The sequence below is a fragment of the Monomorium pharaonis genome, chromosome 2 (genome assembly GCF_013373865.1).
Source record: "Monomorium pharaonis isolate MP-MQ-018 chromosome 2, ASM1337386v2, whole genome shotgun sequence".
NCBI lineage: Eukaryota > Metazoa > Arthropoda > Insecta > Hymenoptera > Formicidae > Monomorium > Monomorium pharaonis.
Window position 1 is genome coordinate 33,505,755 of NC_050468.1, and position 22,064 is coordinate 33,527,818.

The 22,064-nt window shown below is 37.3% G+C and overlaps 1 protein-coding gene across 20 annotated transcripts in view; it reads right to left on the minus strand.

The window, feature by feature from the left end:
* Positions 1–251: 251 nt before the first annotated feature.
* LOC105834665 (ras GTPase-activating protein raskol) overlaps positions 252–22,064 on the minus strand; it is a 313,516-nt gene continuing 291,703 nt past the window's right edge. For 19 of the 20 annotated variants that reach the window (XM_036282614.1, XM_036282613.1, XM_036282612.1 and 16 more), the window contains 9 exons: positions 20,275–20,369; positions 9,285–9,568; positions 8,681–8,967; positions 8,097–8,429; positions 7,505–7,909; positions 7,145–7,311; positions 5,330–6,946; positions 4,886–5,022; positions 252–3,321 (listed from right to left, as the gene is read on the minus strand). In XM_036282614.1, coding sequence (XP_036138507.1) covers positions 3,057–3,321; positions 4,886–5,022; positions 5,330–6,946; positions 7,145–7,311; positions 7,505–7,909; positions 8,097–8,429; positions 8,681–8,967; positions 9,285–9,568; positions 20,275–20,369 — 3,590 coding nt within the window. In that variant the 3' untranslated portion in view covers positions 252–3,056. The remainder of the gene's footprint in view (positions 3,322–4,885; positions 5,023–5,329; positions 6,947–7,144; positions 7,312–7,504; positions 7,910–8,096; positions 8,430–8,680; positions 8,968–9,284; positions 9,569–20,274; positions 20,370–22,064) is intronic. The other variant, XM_012677325.3, reaches the window with a different exon arrangement.

Consider the following 22,064-nt stretch of genomic DNA (forward strand, 5'->3'; position numbering starts at 1 on the left):
TGTGAACATGAATATGTATAAATTTATGTTTAAATTGAAATATTTTTATGATTACAAAATAATGTTCAAATATTTGTCTAGTTTCGTTTTTAAATAGAAGGTGATATTGTTACATATAAATCTTAATTTGCAATTTCTTTTTTTTATATTAGTTTTAACAAGGAAATCGATCAATTGCTGCTTCGAATCATTGATAATGGTGATTGAATGACGCTGGAGTCGGTTAAATCAGGGAAAAGCAAACTCATATATGATGTCTAATCGTATTTATTTGTTCATGTAGTGTAATCGCTATATGCTTAAATACAGGTGGTCTATTGCAAAAACGAATATACCAAAACTCAATAATGTACACGCTATTTAAGTGATTCTTTAAATAGATATTCATCGATTACATCATCCAACAAGAAGTGAGTGATAGCGTTAATATATTAATTTTATCAGATGTAAATACTCTCGACGAGTCAAAGAAAGTAACTTCTAAGAGAGGCGGTTTGCCGCGAACGCAATACGGTTACAGTTTTCTACGGTACGGAAGAAAGGGAAATATAAAAGGAAATGATAGGGAACGAGGAGAAAGGAGGATGAGGACAATCTCTATACAAAAAGTAATTGGCGTTGGGCAAGAAACTCAAACGCGGACAGGCGAGAATAATTATGGTACAAAGTTGACGAGATAATACTTTTTTTTCCTTAGCAAGATTAAACTGATTATAATCTTTTCTCACACTTCTTTCCGCGCGAACACACACTCTTTCATTCTCCCTTTCATGCTTTCTTTCTCGCTTTCTTTTTCTCTCTCGTTCTCTCACTCGTTTTTCTCATTCAGTCTTTCACACGCATTATACGAACAATGGCTGCAATAATAATTGTTATTGTGATGTAAAACGTAACACATTAACGCTTTGCGAACGAGTGAGACCTTCGAGAAACCTAATTAATTAATTGTCATGCGTTAATTAATTGTTATGCGCTGCTTACACGCAAAGTTACCGGTGATTTGCGCACGGCTCGGATTTGTGTAAAAATGTTACTTCGAATAATATCGAGCGGGAAAAACGATTTCCGAATTTCGTCACGTGCCGTGCACATTGTTTTTTCTCGTGCTCGAATACCATTCCCGGCTACATCTCAGTGTGATAATTGCTATCACCTTTGTCGGGAACGGCGGAAGTATTATAAAAAAAAAAAGAAAATCAAATATCTTACATAAATCTCAATACTTTCTTTACAATTCGAAATTCTTCATCTTTGGTAGACACTACTAAATAAATATCGTCGCTTAGAGTAAAGGATCATGCTGAACCAAAGGTAATCGTGATTTGTTCGTCGAGATAAAAAAAAGTTCGAAGAGACGAACATGAAATGTCGCTTTGGAAGTCTGCTTGCCGAGCCTTCTGTCGCTTCGAAGGACTCTCGCCTTTTGGTCGTAGAAGCTTGTTCCGTTCCTCGCTCGATACTCGTTAAAGTTAAAAAAAAATCGCGCGAACTATTTGGCCAAATTTCGTTCGTTTTAAAAAGAAAACACAACGCAGGCTTCACGATCGAAAAATTCGCACACAAAAATGAGAATCGTATTTTACGGTCGTGAGAGACCTTGCATGGGGGGAACAAACTAGAAAAATAGACACGCCTATATATAAATATACGTAGGCGAGGTCCTGCAGTATGATCCGGTGCTCAAGGATGCTCCTATGTTGTGATGTGGCGCGAACATCAATATTACATTCCTCAGACATTATATTATTTCTAAACTGTTACGGCGTGCGGCTTGTGCGTAGATACAATAGTAGAAACAAGGGAACATATAAATATAAATATATATATATATATATATATATATATATATATATATATATATATATATATGCGATTTGTCGATTGGGGGCTTCTTCATGGGCCATTCATGTCCCCACTGCCGAACGTAACGATCCTCAATTGGATGATCTAATTGGAATCGATTTGTTGTGCAAGCAATATAAACTGTTTGATGCCATCCAATCTTTAATCGCATAGCAAACCGAAATTAATAAAACTTTTGATCATTCTGGATGTTCCAGATAAGTGATTCAAATAAATAAAAATGAAGAAGCTATACATTTTTGACGAATTTCGACTCACGCTTATACCAAATATTCGATCCAACGAAGTTTAATTTCTATTCATGCGTTCGCTAATTAAATAGACGTGATCGAAATAATTCGTTTTGGATCAATGAAGATGCAGTTCGAGTCGCTTTTCACTGTTGATTCTTTAGATAAAATCGAAATTAGTCTCGTTGCCACTTTCGTTTCGTTCGTGCCGAACGAAGCAAAGTCGCTGGTCGAGATACTCGCAAATATTCATTTTGCTAGTCAGCGTTGACGCAAGTCGATCGTCGTTCAAGTAATCAGGACAATTTCCATGATGACTTCGGACGAGTCACGGATTTTCTCTTGTTATATTCGCGTACAAATAAACCTATAGTCTAACGCTATGTCACATTATATAAACTCGAAAAGTTGTCTACTTATTCGGTCTGCCTATTCACTAAATAGCCTCTATTTCTCGCACGCCATTCTCTTCCATATCGTAATCTATTGTTTGCCGGCACGAAGCTCCATATCCTCGAGTTTCGCGAGTATCAAGGCAACACCGAGTCTATCTACTCGCGCTTAAAGTTTTTTTTCTTTGTCGAGCACGTGATCTCGAGGTCAGAAGGTAACAAACGTCGATTAAACGACTCGTGGAATTTGTAAGAGATTACAATAAAACACAACCAAGGAAGACCGATATATCCCTCACGCTTCTCTGAATAAAGAATCTTCTTTAATCTCCCACGAACAACGACGTTAAATCGCACAGGACTAATTTCTCTTAGAAATCTTATTTTGTCCGCAACGAATTGTCTATCTCGTGGAAATGTTATGAAGTCATTATTCGGAATAGGTGAACGTTCATAATATCGTTTACGATGCGTATTACAGTTCAACACTTTTCAAAGAACACCGGTTTCTTCGCTTTCGAAGATCTCTTCTTACTTCCTTGATTTCTGGTCGTGCCTTGATAACACGCGCTTAACACGATGAGCTTTTAAGTTCGCCGATGTCGGCGATGTTCTGCAGCAGGGGCGTCGCTTCACTGTTGGCTTGGGACTTGGCATTGTAGCGTTGCTTACTCAGTGCCGAAAGCAAACTCGCATTTGTCGACATGAGACGCGAGTTTGCGGCCCCCAAGGCGGCTATTTGCTGTTCCTGCGCGTCGATCACGCGCTGCTTGTACGACAACGCCGCCGACATCTTCTGTTGCTCGCGACGTAGCTCCTCCTCCACGGAGATTAACCTGCGAGCAAAAAAGTGGACATTAAATTGGGGCTAAAAGTGCAATCGCACGAAAAAGAGGGAAAAACATGTTAGACAAAAAAGCTACAGCGCACGTCTTATCGGAGATGTTCCTTAAAACAATCTTTATCCTTCGCGAGCATATTCAAAATACGAAAACGATTATTTTCAAACAATTACGTTAAACGCGAAGAATAAAGAGTGTCGAAAAAATCAAGCACACGTTGAATTGAGCTTCGCTTATTAACCTTTCTCAGCTTTACAATTTGTATCATTTTACTTTGAGTAGCCATTCGGTTTATTAACTTTTTTAATTTAAAATAAAATTTTTTTAAATTTAAAACTGAGAAACGTTAGAGCAAAACTAAAAAGAAAAAGAACTAAGCGCATTATGATGCACAATTATTGAAATAACATCGACAGAAGTAAAATAAAGCTGTAAGAAGCAATATGTTCGGTGCATAATTTAATATACTCTTGGAAAAGAATAACTGGAGTATATATATGAGGTCTTCCCAGAGACTATATGTTGGCTCAGTGTCACAATCGTAGCGAGCATATATAATATACAAGTATAATAAAAAAGAGAAAAAAGAAATGTCCACATTTTGGAGAGTGATGATCTGAATATCTGTTTGAGATATGATACTCGGACATTTCTTTCTTTGCGACATACACAGATGATTGTCGAGAGTTACTGAATATCCGTGCACATGACCAGAATGAACATGTTGGAATGTGTGATGTCGTGAGGTGTGTCGGTGTTCGATGACCGTCAATTTTCCCGTGAAAAAATGATAAAAATGACGTTTCGTGATATATCAAAAAAATGTCAAAACAGTGAACACGAGTTTTTGTTTCAAGTTTAATTACAGAAGTGGCGAATTTTCAGAAACCAGGAATGAGAACACGGATGAAAAAGCTAATATGTGAATGTAAAAATGTAAGAAAAGCTTAGAAATATAATTGACTCTTACACCAAAGGTCCAGATCAAGCCAGAGTATACCAAATGCAGCGGATAGAATACACAGGAACACACAATCAGTTAAACATACATCGTTTCGATAAAGTAGCCGTTCATATTACGGGTGAGTGTTTCCCCATTAGTTCCGTTAGACATAGAAAAAGTGGTACACGCGATTAGACGGTACTCATCTCTATCAGTATACACGAAATAGATAACAATTTTAAATCTAGTGTTTAAAATCGCGACACTTACATTATTAATAAGATTGAAAGTTAATCCATTGGTAATTAATTGTGAATTTATACGAATTGTAAATTCTATTAACTGTCACTTCTTATGAAATATAAAGCGAACATATAAACAAAAGTTACCAATTCGAATGTCATTCTATATAATTGTAGAATTTCTTTATAAAGATTTCAACTGAATCTTATGACAAGTTGATAAGTGAGAACATGGAAGATCGAGTGGCTGAACATGGCGTCGAAGTGAAAAACGCAGAGACAGTGATAATGATCACGGTGATATAAGGGTTTACACTCAAGCAAATCCGGTCAACGGATTAGTGATGCTAGCGTGGAAATGAAGATGAAGTACCTCGAAATGATGCTCTTCATGTTGTTGTCGGACGCGAGGTCTAAATCAGCATCCTCGGTGGTGCCTAATCGCGCGCGCAATCGTAGCCGATCTACACTATTCTGTAGCCTTTCCACCTCATACAGATCCACTTCATACTGAAAACAAAGAGAAACGTACCATGTTAGTTACGAGACAGATAGAAAAAGAACGTCAATATAATGAAATGTTCGTTAGATGACAAGATTACAGAAAATTATATAGTTGCTTATATGTAATCTGATCCACAAAGTAAAGAATCTGTTATTCACACTCCGATTTATAGAATTTTTTGAAGAATTAAAGAAATGCAGACTTTTCTATGTTTGAAAAACGTTATTAATTAAATTTATAATTTCATCTATAATCATTTATCAATTAAACATAGTGCATAAGACAAATTGTAAGTATCTTTCGTTAGCTCACTTGATCGATGCTTCGATGACTGCGAGACTTGCTTCTCCTAGTGGTGCAATTCTCTTCCTCACTGGTATCTGATAAGTCTCTCGTGGAATCTAAAGACAGTCTTCTTCGGAGCTTCGTGCAGCAGTCCTGCGAATGTTCCGAATTGTTTCTATGAGTCTGATTGTTCTGCCGCCATTGGTTTTGGCCGTTCCTCTGGTGATTACGCGCGTTATTTTTTGGCGGTGGTGAAGGACTTAAATCAACTCCTCTGACGCTGTCAACGCCGCCACCGCCGCTACCATCTCTCTCCTCGGAACTACTGCTATCCCGTCTACCTGTCCTCGAGTGATTTGATTCCATATGATAAACGGGATTGGCGAACGCTAGAGGGGCCGTACTGAGAATGTGCGCGTTTGCATTGTTGCTGCTGAGATCCACCGGACTGGAACTCTGACTGTAAGCAGCAAAACTCTGGTAGCCCGAGGAAGCTACATTACTCAGTTGCGAGATGGAAATCTGCGAGCCTTTCTGTGATTTGGATTCCGACACTTCGTCATCCGCGTATCTCAGTAAGTCAGACAGTTCATCAAGATTACCGTTGGCGGACGCGTTATTTGCCTTGGAGTTGTTGTAATTATTGTTGGGCTGATGATTGATTGATAATGTGAGATTCGTAGGTGGATTGACGACCACATTTGCATTCACTGTAGTTTTCGAGACATTGTTGTAATTACGTTGTTGAGTCTGCTGATTAGCGTTCTCTTCCTTATGACAATGGTTCCGACTGGCTGATCTCGAGATATTATAATTGTTGTGATTGAAATTGTCCTCGCGATCATGAATGTCGAGACTCTGCATGCGCGCGATGTTGTGTCGATGCTGTTGCTGCTGCGAGACAATACTGCCGTTACTCGATTGAATATTTTGAGGCGAGGCAGTAATGTTGTAATTAGAGTCCTTTAAGTTGTTGTGGCTTTCAGAACGCGTGGGACTTGTTGGGTGAGTCTGGCAGTGGTTGACGTTTGCTAGACTCGCGCTGGCTGTCAGTCTGTAACCCGGTCCAGATCTATTGGAACCAAGAGGCCTGTGTTGCCGCGTGATCGGTGTAGGCGAGCGCGACACAAACGCTGGCGGCTCCAAAGGATAATCGTCGGAGTTGATTTGTAACTGTAACTTGCCGTTCGTTGGCATATAAGCGTTTCGTGGTAAAGTTGCCGCTCTGGTAACGTTCGGACTCCGCGAACTGTTGTGACCCAGAGTGTTGGTTTGTAGCACCTCGTTGCTGTCTCGGATCGTGCCGTTTATTGTGCTGTGATTACTCAGCGTCGACGTGGCCGAAATGGAAAGATTTGTATTGCTGTTAGCGATCGTCGGATCATTATATCGGAAAATATTGTTCTGTAGATTCGGGTAACGGTGAGTGGTGGACACGGGACTTGGACCCGGTTGATCCAAAGCTACGGAGATTTTATCGAGAATCTCAGATAATCGCGACGGTGGCATCGATGGCGAAGATGGAGCTATCGCCGTCATACTTTCTCGTAAAAGTGAGTGTAATAGAGATAGTTGTTTGCCCAGATCTATATAGCCGTCGAACTCGAGTGAATTATTAGTTGGTGCATCCTTTGGCAATGGACTCTGTTGAGTAGAAAGATGTTATGTATTAATTATTTGGAATAATTGTATACTGATTATTTAAATGTAATTATATAAAATTTATGTAGCTTTGTACAAAAAAGAATTGCTTTTACATCTTTCCCAAACCTTTTCAACTGACGTGACGTAAACTTGTTGGAAATTAAAATATAAAATTAAAAAATTTCAAGAGAAACTTACGCTAATTAATTGTAGAAAATTCTTCATAGACGGAGCTTCGCGTTCAAGTACATCGTTCATGAATTCCATAAAGTTTTCTTTGCCCTGGAATCTCGTGAAATTCGCAAGCGTTTGGAGTGTCTTTGCGACCAAAGTTAGATTCCTCGCCGCTTTCTCGTTCGGATATTCTGAAATAAAAATTATTCTTTATTTACAAGTATTTTTTAAATGTATTAAGTACGTATTAAATTTCCACATAAAATAATCTCTATGTCAGAATGCAGGATGCTGTTGCAAGTTTACATAAACGTAATATACGCATTAATACTCAATGAGCCATGCTAATTAAAAATCAATTGAGATAATTATGCTTTGACTTACCGTGCGTAATATTGAAGAGAGACGGACTGAGAATAGCTGGGCAGAGGAATCTTAGAAAGATTGATGCGGAGATCAGATTATCTGCGATGTCCTCACGGCCTAGTTCGGCTAAACGCTCGCGAAAAATGTGGAAGCATTCACGTAGTTCCAGTGGAAAGTGAGCGTGGCTCGATAATATTCTACTCCAAGCGAGTTCTACGGCGTTGCGAAGATTCTGCTGTTGTTTGTGCAAAGCAGCCACTGAAGAGACTTTGAGAGGATCTACTTCGCAATCGCCGCCTTCGACTGCGCCCCTCACAACTGCTCCCAGAGTCTCTTGTAGATATCTGTCTCCAGTCAATTTCAAGTAAGCCTCCATTGCTTTTGTGGCTAACGAATTTCCTCGGAAAGTAAGTCTTTCATCATCTGAAATATTAAAGGATAAATTCATTTATAGATTGTAAATTAACAAATTGAAAAAATAAACAGGAAATAAAGTAAAAATTATAATAATAAACGACAATTATGTTTAAAAATAAAAACTTTGAATAAGATAATAATTTTAATAATTTTATGCGTAAAAATTAATTATACGAGTACTATAAAGACTGACCTATTCGATGAATGTCCATCATGACAAGGTCAGCGAGGAATTGTGGCGCTTTTTTCTCCCGTTGCATCACCGCTACTAACGCAGTTGCGATATCTTCCTTCGCCTTGACGCCGATGACGGGTTCTAGTTTCTCGCATAGCGATGCGTAATCAGTTTTCAGATATTCTAGAAACTCTTGATATACTTGAACTGGCAATATGTCAACTGATTGGAAGCGGCACTTTACTCTTAGTGCAGGAGGCTCTTTGAGGGGTCCCTTGTCACCTACTACGGTATACCATTTCTCTGTTAAGTAACGCGATGTCACGTTGTGTACTGGTATACTGACGGAACCTAGAAAGGGCATTGGGAATATCATTGTGCTGATGTGACATTTATACTACATTAGAATTGATTATAGCAATTCACATTGTATAATATTGTATATATATATTATTAAATATAACGCACATATTTTGAATTTACATTAAAGTACAGACTAAACATTTTTCTGCAAATATAGATATAACGTATGAATAATGTAATTAAAAAAATTAATTATGAAAGTAAAAAAATATCAAAATTCTTCGTAATCAAGTGCTTACCGATTAAAACATTTTTGTCTCTCTTCTTTTTCCTGTCAGCTTCCCTGTACAGATTCACCTGGATGGTGTTGACAGAAGGTAAGTGATGGAAGTCAAAATGCTCGCCCCAGAAGCACAAGTCAGCCTTCAACTTTGCAGTCGTTCGCGCGTACAAAGTACTGTCGAGACAGACTTCGCAAAAATATCGTTTCTTCGCGGGCACACCCTTCGCCTCCAGTAACCAGATCTGCAGGGAATTGTCCGTTCGGCGTGTTTGTTCTGCATCCGGCTGAACGGATTTCCTTAAGCTGCAAATACAATAAAATAGAAGGTTCGTTCGAATCAAAGTGCATAATTGAATAGAATAAGGATCGAATAATGATTTAGATTCATTTGAGTATTTATGTATAATATTCTTTTAACTCTCAATCCGTTTGCGTTTATAGTACTGAGAGGAATGCTTCAACTTTGCATAATTCAAGTCAAATGTCGTATCCATTAAGAGCTTCGTGCCCGAGAAGTTGCGCGGTAAATTTTAGAGCGTACTCGATTTTGAGGTGATTGAAATGATCGGTTAACCTGACAGTTATAATGGAAAAGCGATATGCAATCGAGTTCAACAGACCTGTGCAGCCATTGGTCCCGTTCGTGAGCTGTTCTGCAGCTGAAATACTTTGGCCCACCATTACTCGGCGTAACTTGGAAGCAATGAGGTCTGCCGAGGAGGCTCGGATGCAACGGCGTCACTGCCGCAAGGTCCATCGAGGTGACCGCTTGACCACAGAGTAGAGACTCGTGTGATCGGCATCCTCGGAGACCGGCGCCCCGTTGCTTCTGCCGCTCGAGCTTCGTTACGCTTTTCGTTCTCTTCAGCGGATTCGAACGGAACGATCGCTTCGAAAAGAAATTCTGCAAACGAGAAAAGACGATCTTGGTTAAGAGTCATGGCGCAGAATTTAATGCACGGTTCGCAATTCGCGAGTGTCTCGTTGGAAAAAATATATATTAAATATATAAATCTTGTTTTTTTTTAGTGCGACATAGGAGTTGAAATTTATTATTCTTTATGTCACGTACATAGAATTTGATATCGTGAAGAATCGAGGAAAGTTTCAGGGAAATTTTTTCCTTGAAAATCATAGATTGTCATGGAATTTTATTAAAACGTGAAAAAATTTGTTGAATTTTATTTTTAAATTTAAATTCTACTTTTCTTTTTCTTACAGAATTGTTTCTTTTGTTGTTTTTCTAATTGTTGATAATACAAAATAATAAATGCAATAAATATGCATACGTTCATGTATGTACATTTTCATATATAATTCGCAAGTTTTTATACAACATTTATGAGAATTGAAGACGATACATTAGCGTTGTGTGTTTAATCACACGAATTGATCACACAAATGTCGAATTCTGTACTTCTGGTGAATTAGATTCGTGTATTGTGAATAACTCCTTATATATTATTTAATGCATGTTATCTGTTTCAATAATTTTTCAGATTAAAAATTTACATGGTTTTTCTTTGCAATTACATAATTAAGAAACATTAAAAAAATATAATAATATAAACTAAATTTATTTTAAAACTGGATTAAAAAGTTCTCTAATCTAGAATTTTAAATAAAATTTCTAAGAAACTCTAAGATAATTATTTTACAAAATTTGACTGAATATCTTTCAGCAAAAGAAATAAAGATGAATAAGTCATAAATAAATTAAAAAAAAATAAATGTAATGTATATGTACAGATTTTTTTAATGTATTCATTTTTTAACCTTCCGCGGGCAATAAAAAACAAACTGTTAGTTAATGTTCTAAAAAGTTTAAAAGAATATATAAGAATTTTTTCAGATTTTTCTGATGACAAAATATATAAATAAGACAATCTGGTAAATAAAAGATCTAAATTGCTCGCGGTGTCATAAAAAAAGGATTGTCCGCGGAGGTTTATTAATTTTGTATAAAATATGGAAACATGACATACGATTCATTTTAAGAAGAATTTGTAACTCTTTGTACATAAATTTATATCACTCAAAAACGACATTTGACATTTTCTTTTCTTGCATTTCGTAGGTTATTTACTACCTGCCGAAAAAATGTATTATTTTATTCAAGGCTTGTCATTGATTGTATTTCTTTTACTCTAGTGAGGGAAAACGAATTTGACTAGTTGCCCGCGGTATCATAAGAAAAGAAAGAAGGATTGCTCGCAAAGGGTTTCTATAAAATATGGAAACATGACATGCGATATATTTTAAGAAGAATATGTAACTTTTTTCTTTGTACATAAATTTATGTCACTCAAACACGACATTTGACATTTTCTTTTCTTTCATTTCGTAGGTTACTTACTACCTGCAGAAAAATTGCATTATTTTACTTAAGGCTTGTGATTTAATGTATTTCCTTCACTCTTGAGAGAAAACGAATTTCGCTGGTTACGATTTGAAAACTCTTTCAAGTGATGGAGTTCTTTCTCCTTTCAGAAGCTGTGTAGTAGAAGGAGCAGAAGAAAACTGAGTTATATTGTTTGATCTAATGTAGACCTTCAATTAGGGTCTTTTGGTTCCGCATGACTTTATTGCCTTGCCGTTTCAAGACTGAGTAAGCTAAATTCTGGAATTTGTACCTCAAGTGTTTTACCGTAAGACCATTTTTATGGGTGGAAAGGATTATCCCATGACCACTGAATTTTCAGAGCTATGACTAATGACCGTTAAAAATGAAGGAGACATGGCTTTGCTTGGAGGGATAAGGGTTAATAAAGAATTCTTTGAATGGACTTCCTGAAGGTTTGTAGAAGTCTCGGGTTTTTCACGGCAATCAATCATGATATTTACCCTTGCACTGAAATAGTTGACAATTATACTGACAACTTTCTCTTCCTCGTTCTCCTCCATTGGCTTGACGCACATTTTTCTTCTCATTATTCATGCGTTCCAAGCAAATTCGCCCGTGCGCGAGGAAGGCCGAGGTAAGAAATTTTACGAACACTTTTAGTAAGTTTTATCGCGTTTCTTACACCGCAAAATGAGACGACGCGTTCGTCAGTTAAATATTTTATCTCTCGTGAAACATTTTTTACATAATCTGTAATTTGATTTTGAATAGCTATATCTAAGAATTATTTGTTAAATTAAATAATATTGTGCAGTATTTTATTGTCCATTGATTTATATCGTAGTGTTATCGCAACATTTTATATCTACGGTTTTCGTTCCATTTATATTATTGCCTATTATTATTTGAATATTATCTTCCGGATTCAAATATTTTTCTAGAAACATAAGTACGTCTAAAATGACGACATCACATCGTGTTCGATGTATAAATGTTGTAGAGCTTATTTTTCGGATAACTGTGAACTTACTTTAAACAGATTGCCTTCCTTGGGTTTGTCAGTAGCGCCCAAAATTTTAGATGCAACCATCTAAAAAATTAATGCAAGGGGAATCGTATTATAAAGATAAGTCGTTCTTCTCTAGAAATTCTTCGATCATTTTACATACATTGTCCGTTAGCAAAAATGACCGTCGTCGCAGAGCGTTATCGTTGTGGTATAGTGCCAAGTATATTATCGTGCACGTGCTTGCGCCTGGGAGATAAGACTGGTCCAATATCAGGATGCAGCTTAATCACGCGTGATCACGTCGCATGAATTTTTCTGCTGAAAATATCCAGCGGAAATCTCCAGGTACTCTTTACGAAAGTTTGCTCCTTTTGCAAAATGTTCACTCGGCACTCTTAATCGAGATGTATCTCTCGTGTGTAATATCACTGGCTCAATTGTATGTAATATCACTCCACATTCACTTTCGTCTCTGCGTCTTCAGCGTGGCTCGCTGCTGCCGCGATTAGAATTCGCGATTACTATCCGCGTGAGTACACGAGATAGAGGATCGGCAGAAAGAATTTCGATCTCGAGTTTTACGTTTCACACACTACGGTACTCCGAGTCTCAGAAACACAACCGCTTCGGACAACCGTGGCTGCACGAGTGAATTCGAGGAGTGAATCCTCAGGTATATTAACTGCCGAGTTGCTTCGGGTCCAGCAGGTATTCCTATACCTTTAGGGCGGGGGTACAGACTTTTGCGTAATGTAGGGAAACGCACATGACGCACAAGTGAATCGATCAATCAGAGTCGTCTATTTCCTTCCCCAAAAAAATAAAGATCTCTTATTGGTTAATTCCCTTGTGCATTTTGCGTTATACAGAAGTCTGTGCTGTGGCTCTCAGAAGCGACATCTCCAGACGTATAGTTCACACAGAAAAAAAAAGAATATCGTCATTTTCACAATATCTTCAGTTTCGAAATGAAAATCTTGAAATAAGATTACATTAAGTTAAATAAAAAAAATTTACTTGAATAAAGATTTATTTTGAGATTTTATATAGTAATTTAATTAAGAAAATGATATTCTTGTTATTTATGAATAATTTTCTTGAATGGAAAGAAAAAAATGTTGGATAGAAAATACTGTATGCTCAAATCGAAGATTATAATTTTCTTAGAATAAAATTATCAAAATAATTATATTATATTCTTGAAATAACAATTATAGTATTGCAATAAGATTATAATATTGTTGAAATTCAAGATTTTCGAATTCTTCTAAGAAGATTATACATTGTTGCGTATATATGAAACAATGAACGCGTTCGTGAGTATATAAGAGTTAATTTGACTCTTGCTTTTTTTCTGTGCAGACGCTGTACAAGCCCTTCGGCTAAGGTCACTGGATTTATAAAATCCAGTGACTTTACCTTCGACTCATCCAATGATCTTGCAGAAATCTCGGCAATTGATCCCAACCGGTGATTTAAATCGGCAGATCTTTCAAATGGTTATGAGTGATCTTATCTTGACTCCGCATGCGACGATCTCGTTTGAATACTTTCGAGACACCTCGTGCTCGAGATTGGACATTTTTTGCCCGTGGATGCATCGTATTGGATTTCATTAGCTGGCGAGTAATGTCACGTATCGGTGAGGATAATGGCCGATAGGTGCATTGTACGTGAATGCATTTCGTTTCTTTCGTCACGGCATCGTGGGCGATAACAAAGTCATGGAAGGCGCTTTGGTTGACTATGAATGAACAGATTTTTACTTCAAGTCATGTGTGCGATAACATTGAGTAACTTCTTATTTTTTAATTAAGAGTTTTAAATTAAGATTTATGTACTCGAGGGATGCGCGCGTCAATTGATTTCGGATCGTATCGATCAGAACGCATATTGAAAATATACCTATTGTAAAAACGTTTTAATTCTTCTTCTGGTTTTTTCTCTTGTATGACTTTTTTACGGACAATAAAAATAAGATTGATCATTATTTATTATGTTTTTAATTTACGAAATTATATATTTTTGACATTAAGTTTTAATTAGACACTTTTTTAACTTTTATGGTTTAACTGCACTTCATTATTAATTCTTTAAATCGTTTTAATAATAACTTTATGATAAAATAATTTTATAATAAATGTTTTTTAAACCATCAGATTTTTATTTTCTCAAAGATCTTTATAAATTCACAGTTTTAAAGGTCGAGATCTCAAGTGACACAAATATCGTTTGTCTCAGATCTCGAGTTAAGTTTTTATCAGAAATATTACAGTGTGCTCAATTGGAAAGAACATCCTTACTGGTAATAATTATTATGAACATTGCAAAAATATTTGTCAAAGAGGAATTCCTGAAAATTTTCTTTTACAAACAGCTGCACAATAAGTCACATACATCCGATTTTCTTATATGCTAACAAACGCTTCAAACGAGCTCAAATAATTCCTTTTAAATGATGCGAAGTGAATCTCAATCACAGACATAACAAATTTATCAGTTCACGGATTGGTAACTTTTTAGATTAATTTAATTAATAAATGCCTTTGACACATAGAACGATTGTAAGATTGTTATTCACCACTGTGACAAGATAGTGTTTTCCGAACGTAAATGTGCGGTTTTGTTCCGCTAAGAGATTTCGAGGAAGCTACGCGCGATTTCGCGGCGAAATCTCGTCGTCGACTGACGCAGATGTTGGTTCATCCGGGTAGCCGAAGTCAAGGGATCCTTGGGGCGCGCACCTTTGTGTCGCGACCGAAAACTCTGCCCCTGCATTCAGGTAAGGCAAAACGGGCTAAATCCCCCTACCCCCCCCCCCCCCGGTTCTCCTCACGGCCCCTGTTCTACGGACGTGCTCCTCCGTTCTCGACACTGCGCCGGTAAGGACAAAAACGTCTTCGAGGGGTTCTCAAATCGGAGGCTGCGACATGCAGCGTCCGCTGATTGCATCTGCGATCGGTCTCGCTCTCCCGCGCAGAACGTGCCCCACATACGAAATAAGCGGCCGACGTCTCAAATGTTCCCTTTGTTGCAATGCGCGTAAATTTAACTATTTTCGTTATGTGTTCTGTGAATATTCAAGCGTGATATAAGCGAAGCTAAGAATAATTTAAAATAAATGTCGGAAAAAAATAGATTCGCGTGATTATAATTTCACAATAAGTTTATTTGAAATATTATATTAATCAAGTCTTTTATTTTTTTCCAATAAACTCTGTAATTGCATTTTTTTCATCGGCCTTTTTGCGCATGCTGGAAGAAGACTCCGAATTCAGAAAATAATCTATTATTGACGCCCCTTAACACCTTTTTGTCTTATTCAGATATCCAGAATGGCAATCGGATTATTAAGCCAAATATAGGGGACGACTGGTAAATAATTCGTTTCGTAAACGAAACGGTAGCTTGCCGACGTTCATCAACCGGAAACGGCAGCGTAGTTGTCGCGACTTGCCCCGAAACCAGTCCGTTCGTCCTTTTGTTCCTTTAAAACCCTTCACCAACGAGCTTACAAGTCCCCTTCCGATCGAACGCTGAATGTGTAAACCGCCGTCACGCACCGTGCATCGTAAAAAACTAGCGTGTTTTCCCCCAAAAATTTAAATCAATTAAACGATTGAACGATTCAACATACCTATTTTGCACTTTCGTATCGACAATTTTTGACAAAATTAATATAAACGGAAACTTATAGTTTTCATTTATAATTTGTAATGGGCTGTTTTCGTATCATAAATAGAAATTATTTTATTCAATGATAGAAACGTGAAAATGGATATATATCTTTAGCTTGTAAGTTCTATTCATGGTAAAAATTTGGCGGGAAAAAGATCGCTCGGCCTCTTAATCTAGCACGTAGAAATTGAGAACACCTGCTTGTACGCGAAGCGTGGATCGATAATTTCTGCGTTGCATGTTTTCATATTCGAGCTAAGTACGAAGTGTTTCCATAACGTGAACAACAATGCGGATAAATTGATATTCATGAGAAGAAAATTCTGCGGAATAAATAATTTCTCGAAAATACTTAAAGAAAGCCGAAACTTACTCTTACATATTTCATGCATAAGTTCCAAAATGCTGATAAAAAAATTTACGCTCGAATGAAAAATTTGAGGGATCTTGCTGTGATTGGAGAAAAATAGGATGCTTCCGAGGGGATACGGGAGAAACGTGTTATTTCGCCCTCAAAAAATAAGACGTCAGCTAGTTCGCGGAGATTTATAGAGATTTGTGAGAGCGTGATCGGAAGACTGAAATCCCGTATATTCGTGATCGGCGAACGGAGCATGCATGAATGGGAGAGGGAGATAGGGATTTCTGGCATCTGCTCGGAAGCGGCACAAAGTTTTGGGTGTGAGCTACATGTATAGGTGCGTACAATGGAAAATGGTGCGACAATGCGTCTTCCGTTATCGGAGATTCGCCGATCGGCGGGGGAACATCTTTCCGAAGAAGGACGTTGATCTGATAATGTATCTCGAAGTGCAGTTGCGTAGAGTATAAGCCTTCCGTCCGTTCGATCCGCCGTTGCCGCAAGAAACACAGCCGAGATGCCGATAAATCTGCACGAGAGAAAGAATCCGCGCGTGATTAGCGGAGATCTAATCCGCGGAGGTTAATGCAATGCTGCAGGACGCTGCTGACAGAGGAGTATTTTCGCGCGATGGCAATCTGCGACCCTTCGGGTTGAAAGAAATTCAACGCGCGATTGTTCGCGCGCGGTATTCGCCAGTGGGGATCAAAAGCTAAGTATCTTATAACAGTAAAGTCTGACGAACGCGATATTTACTCGATTCAATGCAAATTTGACGCTGTAAAAGTTTGTAGGGTAACCGCTTCTTGGCCTATTTAACGATGTAACCTTCCGAAATCACAGCGTTTTGATTGACACTTACATCATGTGTCTTAAATATTGCACTTGTTTAATGATCGTGCACATCACGAAAAATACTTTTAAGAAAAGTGATTACTTATTTTAGTTTTTTTCTTTAAATAAGTAACGGTTTGTTTTCAACATAAAATATTTTATCTTGATAATTGTCTATCACATATTATATTTTAGAAAAAGTCATTAGTGTATTAAAAAAAAAAACAAAAAAAACAATTTATACTCTCTTGAAGAATATTATAAAATTATATTGAAGAAAATAAACGAATCAAATTTATATTTTATTGTAACTTAATCTTCTTAATTAAAGTATTGAATTTTATCAAGATTTAGAAAATATTTTGAATAAATTTGATACTTATTAATTTGATGAATTTATACAATTGTGTATATAAATTTATGAATTATTTGAAACAAGTGATATTTATTTAATCCAAGTGCATATTTTTCTATGTGTATGTACATACAAAAATTCGTTTTAAGTAAACGATAAATATATCTTAAGACTATTCATCCAGAAGATATTTGTTGCGAAGATAAGATAAAGTTAAAAGAGGAAAATTAGAAATTGAGTCATTGTTCTTCTTAGAACGAAAATGATATTTTTCTATGTTTAGTGATCTTTAATATCGATTTTACTTTTTTTTCGCATTAAATAATAACTGAAACGTCGCACATACCGTGGAACAAGTTCTCACGAGTAATTTAAGTGGAATGTAATTTTTTAATGGAAAATTACGGAAGATGGCTTAAATGATGGCGAAAATGAGCAAAAACGTATGAGAAATAAATTCGCGTCACATCGAGCTGATTACAAGTTATTTGCAATTATTCCAACAACCACGCCTGACATTCTCATATGCCGTTTCTATTACTTACAATTTCGTCGAATACAATTTAACGTTTCATTACATTTAAATGTCGATCGCCACTTTCACGTTAACGAAGTGGGAATTAGAACGCTACATTTAGCGCTAAATGTGCGGTGAGCGCACAAATCGCCGCATCACCGAGATGTTTCGCGCGGAGAGTCGCGTCTGCTCGCAATAACGATCGGAATAGATAAAGCGCGGCTGGTAATCACATGGCCGACGTTTCCCATTGGAGAAAATCCAATTCGCCGTGCTTAGGCGCGAATCACTCCATCATTACGTCGATTGTCAGGCCGATAAATATCGGTAGCGGCAGGCAGGTAGATATATCACCGTGACGGCGAATGCGCGGCTCCGCGCGCGTCCCTTCCGTTCGATTAAATTAAATTAACGTGAAATTGTCAGACGAAACCGCCGACTCCCTCTCGCGCGGCGGGGGCGACGTTAAATATAGTCGCGAATCGGCAGGCGCTTATGGAAAATGAGATCGCTGAACCCGCCGTCGGTCGCCGCCGCCGCCGCCGTCGTCGTTGCGGCGAGGCGGTGGTCTATATACGGAGTATCGGGGCGACGGTATAACGAACTAATTACAACGTATCGTGTGTACGTGTGCATGTGTGTATGTGTCCGTGCGAATCCACGGACACGGGCACATTTCGGGGGGGGGGATCTCGTGAATATTCACGCGCCGGGCATTAAGTTAGCCGACGAGCCGACGTATAAACTATCGTCCTCGACTCTATCCGAGGGAAGCTCTTCATCCCGGCTCTTTCGTTCCCGGGGAAATCAATTCTCATTCATGAGCGGCCGATCCGCGTTATAATACGTTAAGAACGGCCTGTCGCAATTTATGAGAGGATATTGTGTGTTAAAGTGCGACGAATAGAACCGAAATAACGTTACGCGATCTAATTCGATTTCGTAAGGGGGTAAAAATCGTAAGGGTAAAAACAATTCATATCGCTCCTTTTCCTTAAATTGTTAGAGATTTTTTATTTTGATGGCAAAATACCTTGAGATACGTATACGATTTTGTGCCAATTAGTTAATCCTTTCCATTGAGAGAAAAAAAAATTGGTAATTACTTATTACTAAATTTATAGTTATTTTAAAAAATCTATGTACGATCGAAAGGATGTGAATCATAACGGGTCAGCATACATGCGCACATAGGCCTGACTCAGGTCTAAGGACCCAAAGCGTTGTTAATACGGCGGTACGGGGCGGTACCGCCCCCTCCCCCCCGAGCTGTCTAAAAACAAAAAGGAGCGAAGGACAACCGAAAACTATCCTTCGACAGTAACGGCCATAAATAAGTCAACCTAGTCATAAGTAACACCCAAGAGCCGAGAATCTCGTAGGCGACAGCGATCACCCTACCGCTATTGTCTATGCGACGCCGTACTGGCCGATGAAATATCTGTTTATTACCTGTTAAAAAGAAATTCTGTGGCAGGAAGAGCTGGAAGAGAAATTGCTCTCGCTATGGAAATCTCGGCGATCACCGCATTCATACAAATTATAGCGTTACTTGCTTGGGTATGGGCGCGAAGTCATCTCGACACAGAGTAGTTTCATATAGTATAGGTGACTCAGAGGCCAAGTCCTAGGCGTTGTCACCACGCGAATATAACAGATTCGATCCGAATAACGATTAATAAACGCATATGTGCAGTACATGATTTGAGTTAAATATAAGTGATATACGAACGCGTTATATAGACATGTATAAGAAATGAACTAAATAAACTTCCATTCAAATACGAAATCACGGTGTATAAATTAAACCTTATACATCGACGTAACAATATATATTTGTAGTTGTTTTAACCGTGTAAATTATACTAGTTATCATTACTGCGTAAGTAGTAACAAAAGTTTAGAAAATAATTATATTTACTATAATTATGATTGCATTTATTATATAAGAATGTTTTTCTTTTTCGATATTTTAATATATTAATATTTGAAACTTTTATACTTTATAGTAAAATTCTATCATGATTAGTAGAACTATAAGATTATTGTTATCAACATTATAACAATAATAATTATAAAAGTAGAGCTCATAGAGCTATAATTTGCATAGTTAAAACAATTGTAAGTACACAATTGGCATCAAAATAACTATAAACTCAAAAAAATGATCTTGTAACTTCAACAAAAATTATATGTATGTAAAATCTAGTTGACACAGATAAATAATTAGTAAATACTGTGATATATATATGGATTGCACCCAACAATCTAGCTTGAAACAGAATTTTCAAATTCTATACGTGACAGCCAAAATTCCAGCAGATGCAAAAATTAGCGATACATTTTGGTTGTGATATCAAAAAATCTGTCCATATCAGCAAAACATTTTTTTGAGTGTAAATTATATACTTGAATGGCAATTGTAACCATTTTTTTCTCTTTGATACGGCATTGTTGCGTGAAGCATCAGTAATTCTACCAAATTACAGTGCAAGCAATGAAATTTACTTACAACGATCCTGTTCGGGGTGACATCCAGGGGTCGTGCACCCAATACGGGGGTGGCAGGCGCGCTGCCTCTACGACAAGCCTTCTCGTACGATGTGTCTGAAACAGAGAATCGAATAACTCGTGTGAGCGTGCGCTTAGACGCTTAGACTCAATAATAGTAATTGGCGTGTCGTGTTTCGGATACGCCCGCGGTGGTAATTCGGCCGTGCACGGCCGAAGTAAGCTGAAACCACGTTGCGGCGATGATTACATAGTCTGCGCCAATAGTTGGTCTCGCTGGGCTCTGTCATTGAGCGAGTAACGCGATACGTTCGTTCAAACGACTCAAGAGCACTTTGCTGCACGAAGCTAACAGTTAAATTTAGACGAACAAAGGCGAACGTAAAGTCTTAAATAATTAAAGCCAGAAATCAAGTTAAAAGTATACGTAAATGTTCTATAGCAACAAATTAAGTACATCGATATTACAACAAAATATTTTATCACCTTTCGCTACTATTCACTTTTCTTTGGAATTTTATTTGCCATGTTCATTCTTTTTTTTTCACTGCTCCACTGATTAGTGAATGAATAGAGAGGTCATTTGCATAATTTGAAATATTCTTTTTTTCATTTTTATTTATAAAAAAAATTCTCCATGCAATTAATCCTTTAAATGATATATTTATATAATATATTTTACATTGGAATTGTGAAGAACATAGGAATAATTTAACGTATTGTTCCAAAATTTATATGATAAAATTTAAATTTCTTCCAACAAAAATAAATATTCTCAAATTAAAAAAATTATTTTAATCATTACAAAACAAAATCCTTCGATTACACTTAAAATTGCCGTATATATGATATTTTAGGCTGAAATATTGCCGTTACAATACTGCCACGAATGAACGAGGAGATGTATGCTAGATTAGAGTTCAGCTTGTCTAGCTTATCTAAAAATATTCGCGGATTAGATTAACGCCGATAGAGTTCTTCTAATCGAAAAAAAAATAACGCCGGTTATATTTTACTTGCAACAACCGCTTCAGATAAGTATAAATGTGTGGTTACATACTCGACGTTCACGTTGTTCGCATTTACTCCTTTACCTCGGCGAGAGGTCGGCACTCGGGTAACAGAAATCGGCCGAGGGAGAAGAAACAGAAAGCAGCCCCCCGTAATTAACGCCCTTACAAGAACCCGGGGTGCCTTCCGAGCCTTTCTCCCCAGCTTCGCTGTTTACGGTCAGCGGTTTAAACGGTTACCTTGCACAAGAGTCTCAGGTTACTCGCGCTTCTATGCAAGGGCTTCTAGACGTGTACAGAGTGCTCTTGAAGTCATGTTCTTAATCTTAATTAAAAATATCCTTATAAAGATCTCATTTCAGCACAGCTTTTTTTCATCGATTTATAATCAATCCTCTGTCACGTCAAAGCGTCAATAGTTCTCAAGTTACTATAAGCAATAAACACGATAAAATATTTGAGAATGGTGTACCTGTATCTGGACATAGAGGACAATTAAATAACATGTAATAAAAATGTTTATTACGAATTTAAATACGAATGGATTTTAGCGCTATTTTTGTTAAAATATTTGATATTTAATAGGTTCGTTTAAAATCGGAATTCTTTTAAAATTAGTTTAGTCAATCAGTTCTATGTTTGGTAAGTAAGACATCCTGTACGTGTATATTCTTCTTACACAAGTACGATGGCGATAAGCAAGAAAAAAGCCGGCGATTGTACGTGTACGCATAAAAGTATAATGTACACAGGGTGTTTCTTGTAACTTGAGCATTCAATG